Source organism: Heteronotia binoei, chromosome 2 (genome assembly GCF_032191835.1).
Source record: "Heteronotia binoei isolate CCM8104 ecotype False Entrance Well chromosome 2, APGP_CSIRO_Hbin_v1, whole genome shotgun sequence".
Lineage (NCBI taxonomy): Eukaryota > Metazoa > Chordata > Lepidosauria > Squamata > Gekkonidae > Heteronotia > Heteronotia binoei.
In genome coordinates this window covers 183,870,727-183,886,597 of record NC_083224.1, presented here as the reverse complement: position 1 = coordinate 183,886,597, position 15,871 = coordinate 183,870,727, and the positions used below count along the sequence as shown (strand labels likewise).

General features: G+C 47.8%; 1 protein-coding gene across 1 annotated transcript in view; it reads right to left on the bottom strand.

The window, feature by feature from the left end:
- Positions 1 to 15,871, bottom strand: part of RFX2 (regulatory factor X2) — a 59,480-nt gene that overhangs the window by 25,885 nt on the left and 17,724 nt on the right. Inside the window, exons 2-3 of the mRNA XM_060232627.1 lie at positions 2,725 to 2,837; positions 552 to 641 (exon numbers count right to left, since the gene is read on the bottom strand). Coding sequence (XP_060088610.1) covers positions 552 to 641; positions 2,725 to 2,829 — 195 coding nt within the window. The 5' untranslated portion in view covers positions 2,830 to 2,837. The remainder of the gene's footprint in view (positions 1 to 551; positions 642 to 2,724; positions 2,838 to 15,871) is intronic.

Genomic DNA, 15,871 nt, shown 5'->3' with positions numbered 1-15,871 from the left:
GGTATAAATCCAGTATCTTCTTCTTCTTCCCTATCACCTACAGCAGGATCCTTTTAACTGGAGATTGAACCTGGAACCTTCTGTGTGCCAAGCAGATGCTCTGCCACTGAGCCGTCCACAGAAAACTGGAATCTGTCTCAGAGCGAGTCACTTTTTCAGCTTTTGTGATTGTTACAAGCCACCTGGTTCCAGTTTTCTGGAGAGACGGTGGCTCAGTGGTAGAGCATCTGCTTGGTAAGCAGAAGGTCCCAGGTTCAATCCATGGCATCTTCAACTAAAAAGGGTCCAGGCAAATAGGCGTGAAAAACCTCAGCTTGAGACCCTGGAGATCTGCTGCCAGTCTGAATAGACAATACTGACTTTGATGGACCCAGGGTCTGATTCAGTATAAGGCAGCCTCATATGTTCCTGTCGGGCCTAGCCCAAGGAATACAAGGATTTACTGAAAAGATGTTATGTGCATAATTTTCATGTGCCTCAGCCTTGCTTGTGCTCAGGGCAAGCCCCTGCTGATCATGAGAAGCCTCACCTCTGCGCCATGTGGCGCTTACCTGTTGAGGGACCTGCTGGACTCGGGGCACCGTCAGCTGCTGCATTTGGGCCCCTTTGGGAGCGGAGCCCGTAGTCTGCACCAGAACTCTCTGAAAGAAAGAGCAAAAAGAAAAGAAGTCACCCTTTGGAGGTGTTCCAAGCTACACGTCCACTCCCCTGCTCACAGCCCCCAAGGCAACGTGCGGCATTCTAAACCTCACACGGGAATCGCACCCACTGTAAATAATAAGCAAACTTGACAACAGAGAACAGCAGCTGTCTAAGAACTTGCTTGGAACTTTGAAGTGTGAAGAGGTGTAGGAACTATGACAGGGGTGGCCAAACTGTGGCTCTTTCACACATATTTTGTGGCTCTCAAAGCCCCCACTGGCTGGCTTGGAGACAGCATTTGTCTCTTCAAATACCTTCTCCAAGCCAAGTTAGCTGCTGGCTTGGAGAATGCATTTAAAGCTGCTTTCTTTCCACCTCTCCCTTCCCCACCTTTTTCCTTCCTTCCTTCCTTCCTTCCTTCCTTCCTTCCTTCCTTCCTTCCTTCCTTCCTTCCTTCCTTCCTTCCTTCCTTCCTTCCTTCCTTCCTTCCTTCCTTCCTTCCTTCCTTCCTTCCTTCCTTCCTCCCCCAAAATCTGATGTTAATGTCTTGTGGCTCTCAGACATCTGTTGTTTATTCTGTGTGACTCTTATGTTAAGCAAGTTTGGCCACCCATCTATGAGAAACAAAGATGTAAGGGATATAGATCGGATAAAGCTTCTTGAGAAAACAGGGTCCTAGATATCCTGGAAATACTAGTTAGCTGTGTAGCTGTATGGCTGAAGTTTTCATCTTGTCCAGAGCAGAAACCTCTTCTTCAGTGGATGGAATGGAATTTGTTTTGTGTGAATTGAGGGGAAAGTATGAACGGACTTGTCTGTTAACTACCACTAAGGACTTGGTGATACATGCCTTTTACCTGTTCCGCCTTATGGTTGTTCAGTGGATTGTTAATTTATTATTCTACCGTTTGTACAAGAACGAATATGAATAAGTTTGTGTTCTAAGCATTCTGAGTGTGTCTGAAGTGTTAAATTGAAGTACAGGACGATTTTCACAGGGGCAATGCCTTCCTTATCTCCATCCCCATCACTTAGCAGAGGAGCTATTTGTAGTTCTTCATTATTAAATTTAACTATTCAAGCACTTTTGAGGCAACTAAAAAGTGCCCCCAATTGAATGCAGGTTTCAATTTTTTAAAAAATATATTTGTTTGAAGAAACACAAGCTATCTTAGATGAGCAATTCCTCCTGCCCTCCTGCCCCCGGGTCTCTCATGATTACTGTCTTTTGCCGGGAATTGATTGGCTGGCCTTTGATTCTCCGCACTGGTTTTACAGTTTTTAATGGACTGCCTTTCAAACTCACCGTCACTCCCCTCAAGACTTCATGCTGGAGAAAGGCAAGTTTAAAATGTCATGAAATAAAAGAAAACGCCTCTTCTAAAATGATGCCTGCTATTTCACTCAACGCTTTTGAAAAAGGAAGCACGCCGTTTCAAAAAGCAACCTACTGTTTTAAAACACAGGCAGATTTATGTTGGGATTTATCACCCTTTCGCGGGAAGGAACCTAAACAGAACCTCCCTGTGCCCTGGTCCAGTTGAGCTCTGATTACATCGCTATCACGCCTACAGGTCAAAGGTGAGTCAGCGTGCCAAGGTTTTTAAATGTCCACAAAACCTCCAGATGCAACAGATGAAGTTCTGGACACAACTCAAAAGTGAGTGAGTCTGTACCTTTAATGTATCATAAACAGGGCTTTTTTTGTATCAGGAACTCCTTTGCATATTAGGCTGCCACACACCCCTGATGTAGCCAATTCTCCAAGAGCTTACAGGGCTCTTAGTACAGGGCCTACTGTAAGCTCCAGGGGGCTGGCTACATCAGGGGTGTGTGGCCTAATATGTCTGAGGGGTATTCTACCCTCCAATGCCAGTTGCTGAGGGAGCAGCCACAAGGTTTGGCCTTGGCACTCCTGCTTGTATTTGGTTGGGCCTTGCGGGTGTGAGACTAGATGGCCTGACCCAGCAGGCAGGTTCTTGTGATGTTTGACAAGCCATGATAGAGCCACTGCTGAATGCCAATCTCAGGCTGCATGGGCCGTTGGCCAGCCACGAAACAACCTCAAGGGTTTCCATCTACCTGCTGCGATGCGGGAACTGGCTGAACCACCGGGGCTTGGACGGCAGCTGACGTTCGCAGGGCCACGGGAGTCGTGGATTCGGAGCCGCCCTCTGAACTCTGCATACTGGGCTCTGGGAGAAAGAGAACACAGACGATAGGGGTGGGGGTTATAAGCAGGATACGTGTCTTTACTAAGCACAGGGGCTAACTGCAGCATCTCCAAAAGGAAGTGCTTTGGGGACCCTGCTTTGGGGGCCAGAGAATGCAGTCAAAGCACAGAATGGATTGGTCTTGAGTTCGGAAGGTGCCCGCGCATACTGTTTGCATCAGCTCTGCATCGATTTCGGAACTGACAACCCAAAACTGACAGTTCAGCTTTGGAGTTTTTAAAACAAATCTTCCGTCTTCCATTTTTTTTTTTTTAAAAAAGGCTTGTTCATTCTCTGAAGGCCATTTTAATTCATTATAATTCATGCAACGAATTCCAATTCACAGATTAGCATGCCAAATGCTGGATTTTTGCACCCTGAATTTCCAGAACCCACAAACTCGCCAGCAACTGTAGTCGGGAATGTCGTCAACTGTATTACCTCTAAAAATAAATGGAAATTTTCAAAAGCCGATTCAAGAATCTCCCCCCACACACACTCTCTAGCTACTGTTTGCAAGCCAGTTTAATACACACACTCCCCAAACCATCTCGTACAGTTTTATCCCGCCCTTTCTCCAAGAAGCTGAGGATCTCATACATGTCTTTTCCTTCTCCGTTTCATTTTCACCACCACCCTGCAAGGTAGACCAATCCTGTCACACAAGTTCAGCCCAGATCCTAATCCAACCCTCTCCTAGAGCACGCCAGCTCTTAACTTGTTTTTTTTTCCTTTTAAGAAACAGATCGGTCATACAGCCTTCCCTGCGAATTCTCCTTACATCAAATCCAGCCTGAGAAAGGAATTTGACCAAGACTGCACAGAAAGTCATTGGCAGCGGCTGGATCTGAAACACCCAAGTCTGAGTCATCCTGGCTCCGTCTTGAAAGCAAAGCCACGTGGCGTTAAAGCGGGAATGCAGCCAATCTTAAAAAAAAAAACAAGCCCCCCCCACCCGCCCCGTCCTTTAGTGTTATAATAGAGTGAACTCCAAAGTGGTCAAATATCTTTGGCTTTTGTAATGCAGGGAATGCTGGGGGGGGGGGGGAGCACAAATAGACCTCTTACGTCAGCAAAAAATAAAAAGCAAACTCTGACTTGCGAACAAGGCAGGCGCTCGGGACAGATGGAGTCCCTGGAAACCGTCTCTGTTTACCCCGAGCTGGCTTGGTATCCAGGCAGAGAGCAAGCAACAGGAAAACGGAACTATTAAAAAAATAAAATCAGCCAGAGAGAGAGAGAGAGAGACAGCGCACAAGCAACAACTTCTGGCTTCTATTTCTGGTCTTGCTACGTTCAGTGACCTTGGCGGGGGGAGGGGGCTGCCATATCTTCCGCTTTCCAGGTCTCTCAATCAAACAAAGAAGAGACAATCAGGGGTCAGGTAGCCACCATGACTCACCTTAGACTGAGGCAACTGGGATGGTGCTAAGGTGGGCTACTCTTGGTGACCCTGAAGTTCCCAATATTCTCCCTTCTTCACTTTTGCTTTTTTAAAAAAAAAATAGAGAAAGGTGACCAAAATCAAAAAGGGGAGGGGGTATGCTGGTAACCCTGCCACTTTCTTTTCGTTCTTTCCTTTTTCCCAGTTTGCTTTCCTTTTTAAAGAAAGAGGGCGGAAACACGTAGAGAAGAGGATCGCTGAACCTCTGCTCTCAATCTTCGACAGCCACGTCGAAGAAGCTATTTCAGTGGCCAGTCTCCATCCTCCTAGCCGTCTAAATTCTTGTTTGCGTCTGGGTCCCCCGAGCCTTAAAATACTCCAGCCGTTGCGAAGCACAAAGGAGTGAACAAACCAGTCCCACACTGCAACCATATTTTCCCCCTCCCCAGAGAAATCAGGCAAGGCATAAAGATCAGCGCACGAATCACGCTTTCAGCTGCCGGAATCAGGCTATCGAACGACCTTGCAGGATTGTCGTAGAAATTGCTAAGAGAATGTAATGCCGTAAAAGGGAGGGGCTGTGACTCAGTGGCAAAAAAGGCTCCATGTCCATCTTTGGCACAAGTCAGGTTCGCTTGGACAAGGTACTCAGCTGAAGGAGTGATTGTTCCTGACGTTACTAAGATCGTAGAATTGGAAGGGATCTCCAGGGTCATCTAGTCTAACCCCCTGCACATCGCAGGAAAGTCACAAATATCTTCCCCCAATGCCCCCAGTGACTCCTGCTCCATACCCAGAAGATAGGGGGAGGGGGGAATCCATGGAAAAACTGGCCTGGAGAAAAATTGCTGCCTGAACCCCAAAGTGTCAAACAGCATTTCCCTGGGTGGGTAAGAAAAGGTCACAAGATGATGAAGATAATTTAGATGACAGTCGAGCCCCTTCCAAATGGGACCCCCACCAGTTCCAGGCCCCACTCAAAGAGGTTAGTACAGGATTCTGCACCCACTGTCTCATTCTTTCTGTACACAGTTCATACAGGGCAGGGGTGGCCAAGCTTGTTTAACGTAAGAGCCACAAGAAATAAACATCAGATGTTTGAGAGCCTCAAGACAGGAACGTCAGATGTTAGAGAGCTGCAAGACATGAACATCAGATGTTAGAGAGCCGAAAGGAAGGAAGGCAAATAGATGGGGGGGGGGGGGAGGAGGGAAGGAGAAGTGGAAAGAAAGCCACTTTAAAGGCATTCTCCAAGCCACCGGCAGGCTTGGAGAAGTTATTTAAACAGAGAAATGCCTTCTCAAAGCTGACTGATGGGGCAATAGGGGCTTTGAGAGCCACACAATATGTGTGAAAGAGCCACGTGTGGCTCCCGAGCCACAGTTTGGCCACCCCTGATATAGGGGAATGTCCCGAAAGGCACCCAGGAAATGATTTTATTTACTTCATTTCTCCCCAGTGGCTTATATCCTTCTCCTCTCCCCCCCCTTTTATTTTCACAACAATTCTGTTAGCAGGTGAGGCTGAGAGTGACTGCCCCAAGGGTGCCCAACAAATTATCATCACAGAGTGGAGATCCAAAGCTGGCTCCTCCCAGATTGTTGCACTAATCACCATACCATGCTGCCTCTCAATTATAAGACATCTTCCCTACTCTTTAGAACTTCTCTGCCTGCTCTACACATTCAAACAGTGTGGTGCAGGAGTTAAAAGTATGAGGCTAAGGAAATCTGGGTTCCAAAACCTCACTCAGCTAAGGTGACCTTAGGCCAGTAACCGCTGGTTGCAAGGAGAAATTTCCCAGTCCTCTCTGCCACCAATGTGCTAGGTGGATTTTGGAAAGCCCCTCTCTCTCCCTCATCCCCCCACCCCCAACCTGAAATATACACAAGTCCTCTGGTTCACTTGAATCATTATCTCTGGGTGCCCTCGTTTTCTGAGATCAGAAGGGCACAAAATGGATGCGGGGCCTTTTCTACACTGGCACCGCTCCTCAGCATTACTCTCCCCAGAGATGTTTCCCAAACCTCTCCAATGGTATCCTTCAGATGCAGGAAAAAAAAACTGCCTAGTTGCTCTCTTCTGGCAAACTGCAATTGCCGGCCGGCTCATGTTACGATAACCTTTTTAAATCGGTCACATGTCGCTTTAAAGGGAAGAAGAAAAAGAAAAAGAAGAGGAGGAGGAAGAGGAGACTGGATTTATACCCCACCCTTCACTGTGAGTCTCAGAGCGGTTTACGATCTCCTTCCCTTCCTCTCTCCACAACAGACATCCTGCGAAGCAGGTGGGGCTGAGAACTTGTGGCTGACCCAAGGTCACACCAGTAGCTGCATGTGGTAGAGTGGGGAATCAAACCCAGTTCTCCCAGATCAGACTCCATGCACTTAACCACTACACCAATCTAGAGAAGTAAGCTATGAACATGACCTGCCTTAAGAGGCTCTTGAGGAGACAGCAGTGAGACAAGGTAAAGAAGGTGCTTTTAAGCAGCACCCCATGAGTAACTATATATATGTCCAACAGGCAACCATTGGGCTAATACCTCTCTCCCCCATCCCACACCTTTCCACATCTCGTAAAGACAGGGGTTTTTTTGAGAGTTGGGATGGGGGGAGTCAAGGGATCTTCCCAAATGGATCCCAATGCTGCCATTTTATTGTTTTGTTTAGAAGACAATGCCCTTTTCCTCGCTGCTGGCTGCAGCCGCTTGGCTAGCTTGTTAGCCAGGCACAAGGTGATGAGCTGCTGATGTACTTCTAGCATCGCATTCGATCCTTGACAAGCAGCCTGATTTGCTTAACTTGGGTCATTTTTATGCCACCCCTCTGCGAAGAAGAAGAAGAAAGAAGGAGGAAGAGGAGACTGCAGATTTATACTCCGCCCTTCTCTCTGAATCAGAGACTCAGAACGACTTACAATCTCCTTTACCTTCCTCCCCCACAACAGACACCCCTGTGAGGGGCTGAGAGGGCTCTCACAGCAGCTGCTCTTTCAAGGACAACCTCTACCAGAGCTGTGGTTGACCCAAGGCCATTCCAGCAGCTGCAAGTGGAGGAGTGGGGAATCAAACCCGGTTCTTCCAGATAAGAGCCTGCACACTTAACCACTACACCAAACCGGCTCTCCCAAGGCAGAGGTTCCATGGAGCTATTTGCTTGGTTAAACCCTGGGTATTCTCAATACGCAAAGAAATATTGTCATCCTGACAGTAAGATACCCTTCAAGACCCCAGAGCTACAAAGAGGACCATCGGTATGCTCATGCCGAGGGCCACTTTATAAACTACCCACTATGATGCATTTCTTGAAGACCACTCGCTGTGCTGTCCTTTTCCCCTTTCCTCCATTGATACAGCAGCCATGTCGGTTTCCATTCCTCAGGCTAATGATGTGCTTTAAAAACGATCAAACTGCCCTACCCTTTGTGGCTGACACATGCTTCACAGGCTGTTGCGTGAAACAAGAGACGATGCATACTGCATGGTGTCCCTGTACCACACATGCACTCCAGCATCCGTACATACACCACATATATGAACCCCAGCGTCTACTCTTGAGCAACACTCCCTCTAAGCTGCAGAGTTTTGCGAGCAAAAATTCCTCTTCATGAGCTACTGGCATTAAAGTTGTGAGCTACTGAATCAATTAGTTTGCTCTGGGGCCATTTTTCCCGTGCTAAGGCAAAAATGTGCGAGTTGGAGGCTAAAAAAATTGTGAGCGTGCTCACACTAACTCAGCTTAGAGGGAACACTGCTCCCAAGCCTCAAATGTGGCTCACAGTGCTCCGGCGTTTATCCCGCCCCGATGGTGGTCTCATGGGTGCCACAGCACCTGCTGGCACCTTTTCTGGCACCAGCCAAGTGTCTTTAGGGAGTGGGTGGGGCCAGGTATGGCTTTTGACCAGCAAGGTTTCAGATTGGCTGTGCAATTTTTTTTGTTTTTTTAAATGGTGCTTTGGTGGCAGCTGCCACCACCTTCCGTAAAAATCCAGGTGGGCAGCCACGTTGGTCTGAAGCAATAGAATAAAGTTAGAGTCCAGTAGCACCATTAAGATCGACAAGGCTTTATCCAAGGTGTGCACTTTCGCGTTCACGCACACTTCTTCAGATAAAATGAAATGGAAGAAAACCATTCAAGCTTATAGACAGATGCTGAACAGCAAATCAGCATATAACATAATGAAGATATTTTGAGACAAAACAGGAATAACAAGTTAAGTGTATGGGGTCAACAGCTATATGGATTTAATTAAGGGGGAACAACGGTTAAAGCAATAAGTACGTCAAAATAAGAGAACTTTTCTAATTGTGGAAAGTTAACTGAGACTCCTTTATAAGGCCCCATTCATCTCCTCTCAAGCATGAAGGGAACAAACAGCATTTTTTTCTTTGTTGGTCTTAAAGGTGCCATTGGACGCTAACTTTATTCCACCTTCTGTGGCAGCCATTTTGTTGCTGTGCCCACCATGTCAGAATTCCAGATGTGCCCGGAGGTTGAAAAAGGCTGGGACCCCGGTTTATATACTGAGTATGCATCTCGCAGTGCAGCAACATTCAGGCATTACACCTGTGTCTCAGCATTGATGTGTTGCACTTGTACCTCACTTGCACCCCAGCATTCATGGGCTACACTGAGTTCCAGCATGGATGTACTGCACATGATGTCCTACCATAGCCCACACATGCACCAGAGACGAACATACATCCCTTTTCCACCCAAAGATTTAATTTCTAGGGATCCCAGAGAGGGAAGCCCTGAAGGATGCTGATGCAAGTAGCACACAAACAATTCACAGTATTTTTAAAAAATATGTCCCAAAAAGCAAACAAGTGATTTGCAAGGAAACGGTGTGGGGGGGGGGAGCACAGGAAACAGCCAGAATGCAGAGAAAATCACTGCTCTTATTTGACATCCTTTCCCCCCTACTCAGATGACTTAATTACCCAAGGGCTGTACAGGTCCCAAATTAAAACCAGAGGCCAAGAAAACAGAAAAGTCCCTGGGGAAGAGTCCCACAAATCCAACATTATACCTTTGATACATGGATTTCCCTAAGCAGGGACACTAAGTCACTCTGAAATCTTTTGGGGTAACGAAAGATGGTGGGGTTAGATTTCTAGCTGGCCTCAAAGCCAGCCTGACTTGGACTGGCAAACCGGGGAGAATCTCAAAATTTTCAACCTCGTTTCATGCCTTCCTCAACCCATCCCCTTTCAACTTTGCGTCTTCCTTCTGCCAATCAGACTTGCCGTTTGTTTTTACGCCGTAGTCTGCTTGTGCGGAATGGCACCCCTCTGCCTTATTTGTGCACCAGTAAACCAGCATGATCCACGAGGTGCATAACTCAAGGATAAAGACTGCACGGTGCGCTTATCCGAAAACAAGTCTGGGAAAAGAAGTACCAAAAGGGCAGGTGCCAATAGAGGCCAATGCCAGTGCAAACTTTCCTGTGGCAGTAAACCCACTGCGGGCTGGGAGAAACCCTGAAAAATCCTGTGTTTTCATTTGCAATATTGGGGGGAAATGGGGGGGGGGATGAAAGAGGGTGAGAACCAGTGGCAGACTGGACCTAAAAATATTGGTTGTCAGGAGTCATAGGGGACCCACCCACAACTATAAGGCTATCGCTTAATTTTTGTAAGAAATAAAATTTTCAAAAAATACATAAGTGGAAAATATATATATTTTAGTGGTTACAGTGTACATATATTGTACATATCATTGGCAGTATACTGTAGATACTAGATGTAAATACAGACTGCATTTTCTCCAGGGGAGCTGATCTCTGCCAGCTGGAGATCAGTTGCAAAAGCGGGAGATCCCCAGGCCCCACCTGGAGGCTGGCAACCCTAAAAACAATGTAAATTTTAGTTGCATTACAGTAATAATACTGGGACTTCTATTACATTTTCAAGCTACTAAAAGGTCATTAACATTTTTAATATATTGCCTAATGCTTCATCAGGGGCCCACTTGCCATTAGGCAAGCTGACACTCTGGCCCGTCCGCCACTGGTGAGAACACTTTGCTGAAACATCTCTGCTCTCCCCACTAACGTTCAAAAGAAACATTTTCTCCTTTTCCTGAACATTTGTTTTCGAAGATGACTGTGCATGGAGGTGGTGGGGTTCGTTCAGTTGTATTTCTCTAGAATGCAAACAGAAACAGCCGGCTTCTTTCCTGTTACTATAGAGAAGGCTTTTTTTTTTTTAATATTATGATCATTGCAGCCATCCTGGAAGGACTGACAAATAACGCTGACATATTTTAGTGTGTTTTCCAGCCAGTTAATGGGAGAAAGGAGGAGGGTGGATGGCCGGGGAGATGGCATTGTTTAGTTTGGGAAGCATTCTATCCGTCGCCCGGCAACCGGCTCCTGGAAACGGGAGTGGACCGTGTCACCGTAGCAACCGTTGTTACTCGACAAACAATGCGGACCAGTGCAAACAGAACCCAGGCCCAGGTTATTAATTAAACATCTGCATGTGTTTCTCTGCCCCCCCTCCCCCGTCTCTCCCCCCTCCTCAACTTGGAAGGAAGATGTGCCCGTTCAGGACGATTATCTCTTGCTCCGGATACAACCGGCTGCTTTGAATTGATACTATTGTCTGGTCTTGGATGCAAAAAGTTTATTTGGGGAGGGGGGATGGAGTGTTTCTTTCCCCCACCTGATAATCCTGGAGTCTGCATGTGTGGGAGGGGGAGATAAAAGACTTCTGGCAAATCATTCCCCCCCCCCCTCTTGGTAGATCATTTTTCTCTCTTGGTTACTTTCTTAAGAACTTCCCACTTATTGGGGACATACTTAAAATGCCCCCAGCGCTTATTTTTAGTCCCTCTGCTTGTCTGAACAGTGCTTCCTTTAGCCCTTTTTGTAGCCAGCCCCGGAACAGGCAAAGCGTGTGCCCCCTGAACATGTGCAGAGTGGCTTTCTCCTTGTCAGCAAAGCCACATATCTACGGGGTTAAGCAGGCAGAGGCGGATTGCTAGCATCATTCTCCCCGCACGCACCCATTTCAAAGTTTTGTCGCAATTCCCTAGAACGCTGTTAGGGCTCTGCCATCTACAGATTCATTTGCAACACAGACAACACAGAAGGACAAAGCCTCCTGCCTTTCTCCATCAGGAGACCCATCCGAGTCTGGGGCACATTTCCCAAATTTCTCAACAAACAATGAATTCAGTGGGATAGAAATGTAACATGGGGCACATGAGCGCACTGTGTCGTGCACAGGGTTCAGACCCGGATCCCAATCTCTCTGCGGCCCCAAAAGGTCATTGGGTGCCATGCTGCTCAGCCTTAGAAAGTCACTGTAAGGCAGGGCTTTTTTTGGACCAGAAACTCCTTTGCATGTTAGGCCACACCCCATGATGTAGCTAATCCTCCAGGAGCATACAGGGCTCTTCTTACAGGGCCTACTGTAAGCTCCAGGAGGATTGGCTACATCAGGGGTGGGTGGCCAAATATGCAAAGGAAGTCTTGCTACAAAAAAAACCCCAGTCCTGCTGGAAGGAATGAAGGAAGTGAGAAGGCCAAATGGAGCCTCCTGGTTCACCTCTGAACAGATTTCCCTACTCATGCGCATCCTGATTGGCCACTGTGGGAGACGGAATCTGGACTACCTGGCTGTGGCTAAATAAGAACATAAGAGAAGCCATGTTGGATCACGCCAATTAGCCCATCCAGTCCAACACTTTGTGTCACACAGTAGCCAAAAAACCAGGTGCCATCAGGAGGTCCATTAGTGCAGCCAGGACACTAGAAGCCCTCTCACTGTTCCCCCACCCCACCCAAGCACCAAGAATACAGAGCATCACTGCCCCAAGCACAACTCTTTTTAATGCTCCAAAGAATCATAAATGGTGTTGGAACTCTGAAAAGAAGTGCCAGACTGTGGTTTACAGTTGCTGGGGCCAGTGCTCAGCTATGGCAGATATTCATGCTCAAGTGGGGATGTCAGTCTCCAGGCGGGGGCTGGAGGTCTCCCAGAATGACAACTGATTTCAACAGCGATCAGTTCCTCAGGAGGGAAGTGACAGTTCTGGAGAGCAGACTCTATGGCATTATATACCACTGAGGTCCCCCAGCTCCTCAAAACCTGCCCTTCCCTGGCTCTACCCCAAAAATCTCCAGGTATTTCCCAGCCCAGAGCTGGCAAGCCTATGAGATGCCAGGTTTCGATGGGCAGCAATCCCAAGTTCAAGTCTCTGCTAGGGTTGCGCCAGGTCTGGGCTGGAAAATACCTGGAGACTTTGAGAGTGGATCCAGGAGAGGACAGGGTCTCAGGAGGCAGGGGTGGAATTCTAGCAGGAGCTCCTTTGCATATTAGGCCACACCCTCCCAATGTAGCCGATCCTCCAAGAGCTTACAAATAAAAGCCTTGTAAGCTCTTGCCTAAATCAGGGGTGTGTGGCCTAATATGCAAAGAAGCTCCTGATAGAATGCCACCCCTGTGGGGAGGGGTGGGACCTCAGTATGGTACAGAGCTGAAGAGTACACCCTTCAAAGCAGCCATTTTCTCCAGGGGAGCTGATCTCTGCCGGCTGGAGAGAAGTTGTAAAAGCGGGAGATTTCCAGTCCCCACTTGGAGGCTGGCAACCCTAGACTCTCCTTTCATCCGCCGAGCTGGAGGAAAGCTCAGCCCAACCTACAGAGCAGAAGGCCGAAAACCAGAGGGAAGTAGTTCAGAGGGGGGGGGGGGGCGGGCCCGGGACGTAATCAGAGCCTCCCTTTCCCGCTGCAGCTTTGGCGCCTGGGAGGTGGAAGATGCAACCCGCCCACTCATGCCTCCCCGCCAAAAATGCTCTGTGTGAGCATGTGTTGCCTGGATAGCAGAGACAACACGGGCCCAGTCTTTAAATTAAACACAGTGACACAGTCTGCAACCCGCCCCCCCCCCTTTCCACTCCCTGCCAATAGAGGGAAGAAAACAGCTGTAAAGCCAGGCTGGCTCAAAAGGCCCCATGACGAAAGGGCAGTTATCTGGTTCTTCCTCCAGAGGAGGGGGGGGGAGGAGTTCGAGCACCATCACAAGCAAAAAATAAAGGGGGGGAGCCCCCCCTTTCATGCCAAACTGGCAGTACATCTAAGAGTAGCTTCACGGGTGACACATCTCAAAAGCAGCTTGACTTTTTCCCCACTAAACAAAAAGGTGCATGCAAAGCTGTGGCACTTCTGCTCCGCCGGGTGAAAAAAAAGAGATGCACGTGCAGATCTTTGCACAGAATGATCTGGGGTTGCCAAGTCCAACTCAAGAAATATCTGGGGACTTTCAAGAAATATCTGGGGACTTTGGGGGTGGAGCCAGGAGCAAGGGTGTGACAAGCATGATTGAACTCTGAAGGTAGTTCTGGCAATCACATTTAAAGGGACCACATGCCTTTTAAATGCCTTCTCTCAGTTTGGAAAGAATGAAGGATAGAGGCACCTTCTTTTGGAGCTCATAGAATTGGACCCCTTGGTCCAACCGTTTTGAAACTTGGGGGGGGGGGTTGTTTTGAGGAGAGGCTCCAGTTGCTCTGCTGAAAATTTAGTGCCTCTATCTTAAAAAAACAGCCCCCCCTCCGAGCTCCAGATACCTACAGATCAATTCTCCATTATTCCCTATGGGAATCAGTCTCCATAGGGTATAATGGAGTGCCCAGCAGACATTTCTCTCCCTCCCCGCTTTCTGATAACCCTGAAGAGGGGAGGGCCTCCAAACCGGGGGATCTCCTGCCCCCACCTGGGGATTGTGCAACCAACAAAGAGCAACGCAGATAGTAGGGCAGGGAGCAATAGGTAAAGACCTCTGCGAAGACCAGCCTCTTATTCGTCACAAAAATTGATTTTACTTACAAAAAGGCAAGAACCAACAATATATAGTCAATGCAAGTATAAAGTGCAAATAAGGGAACGCCAATGACCCCACCCAGAGTCATTTAAAATGAAAATCCATGTTCATAGACCCTTAGAAGAGGGGTGCAGGTCACGATTCCAATGGTAGAGTTCTCCACGGAGACCGATGCTCCTAGGGTTCAATTGCACAGCAAGGCACAGAATCACATGCACGCGGCGTGGTAGTACTTCAGTCCACGTTTCACTGTTTGTTTCTATGAGCTTTTGCAAAATACTTCACCAATGCAATACTGCCACTTCAGATAGCTTTTCTCCAGTATGGTCAAATTGTAAAATCAATTTTTGTAACAACTAAGAGGCTGGTCGTCACAGAGGTCTTTACCTATTGTTCCCTGCCCAGCTGGGAATTGGCAACACTAGAATGATCTACATGCACACAAAACAGCAGTGCCTGATTTTAACCCGGGGCCACTCTCCCTCAGTTCCAATACAGTCTCCTAAGTGAACCACAAACCAAACGATCCAACAAAAAAAAAGATTCAGAGATGGGCCACAATCCGCTATCTTCTGCCCAGGACATGCCCTGGGATTTTGGGCTGTAGCAAAGCACGCCCTTTCCCCCCTTCACACTTGGGTTATTTGGTTCTGTGCATTCTCAGTGGACACATAATGAACAAATGGAGAGCCGGTTTGGTGTAGTGGTTAAGTGTGCGGACTCTTATCTGGGAGAACCGGGTTTGATTCCCCACTCCTCCACTTGCACCTGCTAGCATGGCCTTGGGTCAGCCATAGCTGTGGCAGAGGTTGTCCTTGAAAGGGCAGCTGCTGTGAGAGCCCTCTCCAGCCCCACCCACCTCGCAGGGTGACTGTTGTGGGGGAGGAAGGTATTGTGAGCCGCTCTGAGACTCTTCGAAGTGAAGGGCGGGATATAAATCCAATATCATCTTCTTCTTCAAAGCATGCATGTGGTTTTCCAGACATGGAAATGACACCCATGTTCGGTGCATGACCTCGATTGCTTCACAAGTTATTAAAATACCTGAGCAAGTTTAAATTATTTGACCATAACAATGGGGGGGGGGGGCGGACACAGCGGAAGCTCTAGGTCAAAGGGTGGCGAGCGGTAAACTTTTGGGTCGGGGGTGGAGACCTCAGAGACAAAGATTGCCGGGTGAGAACATAAGGCAGTGACCTCCTGGGCGACGTCTCTGCAGGAGGAAATTATATCCCCTGTTTCAGAACCTTCAAAACATTGCCAGGGGGTGAAAAAGATAGAAAACCAATGAAAGCCTCCTGCTACCCAATCCCCCCACCCCACCCCGTTTGTTGATTCAGCTGCAAGTTCTAACAGGACGCATTCCAAAGGATACGTGCATAAGGATTGCGGCCTTAGCCAATGAACCCAATGAGATTTAATCTATGGGTTGATTAACCATGAGATTCAGTCTGCATAAATACAAATGCCATAGAGACAGATCAAGCTGTGTTAGTCTGTCTGTAGCAGGAGAAAAGAGTTAGGGTCCAGTAGCATTTTAAAGACTAGCAAAACTTGCAGCACGGTAGGAACTTTCGGGAGTCACTTCTCACTCCTTTGGATACCTTTCAGGTTCTTCAGGCTATTTGAAGAAGCGAGTAGTGACTCAGGAAAGCTCATATCCTACCACAAATTTTGTTAGTCTTTAAAGTGCTACTTGGCACTCATACTGTAAACAGCAATTCTGAAAGGGAGGGGGGAATTGGATGGGGAGTAGCAGAGAAACGCATTAGGTTCCCTCACAGTGTGAAAAAGGTG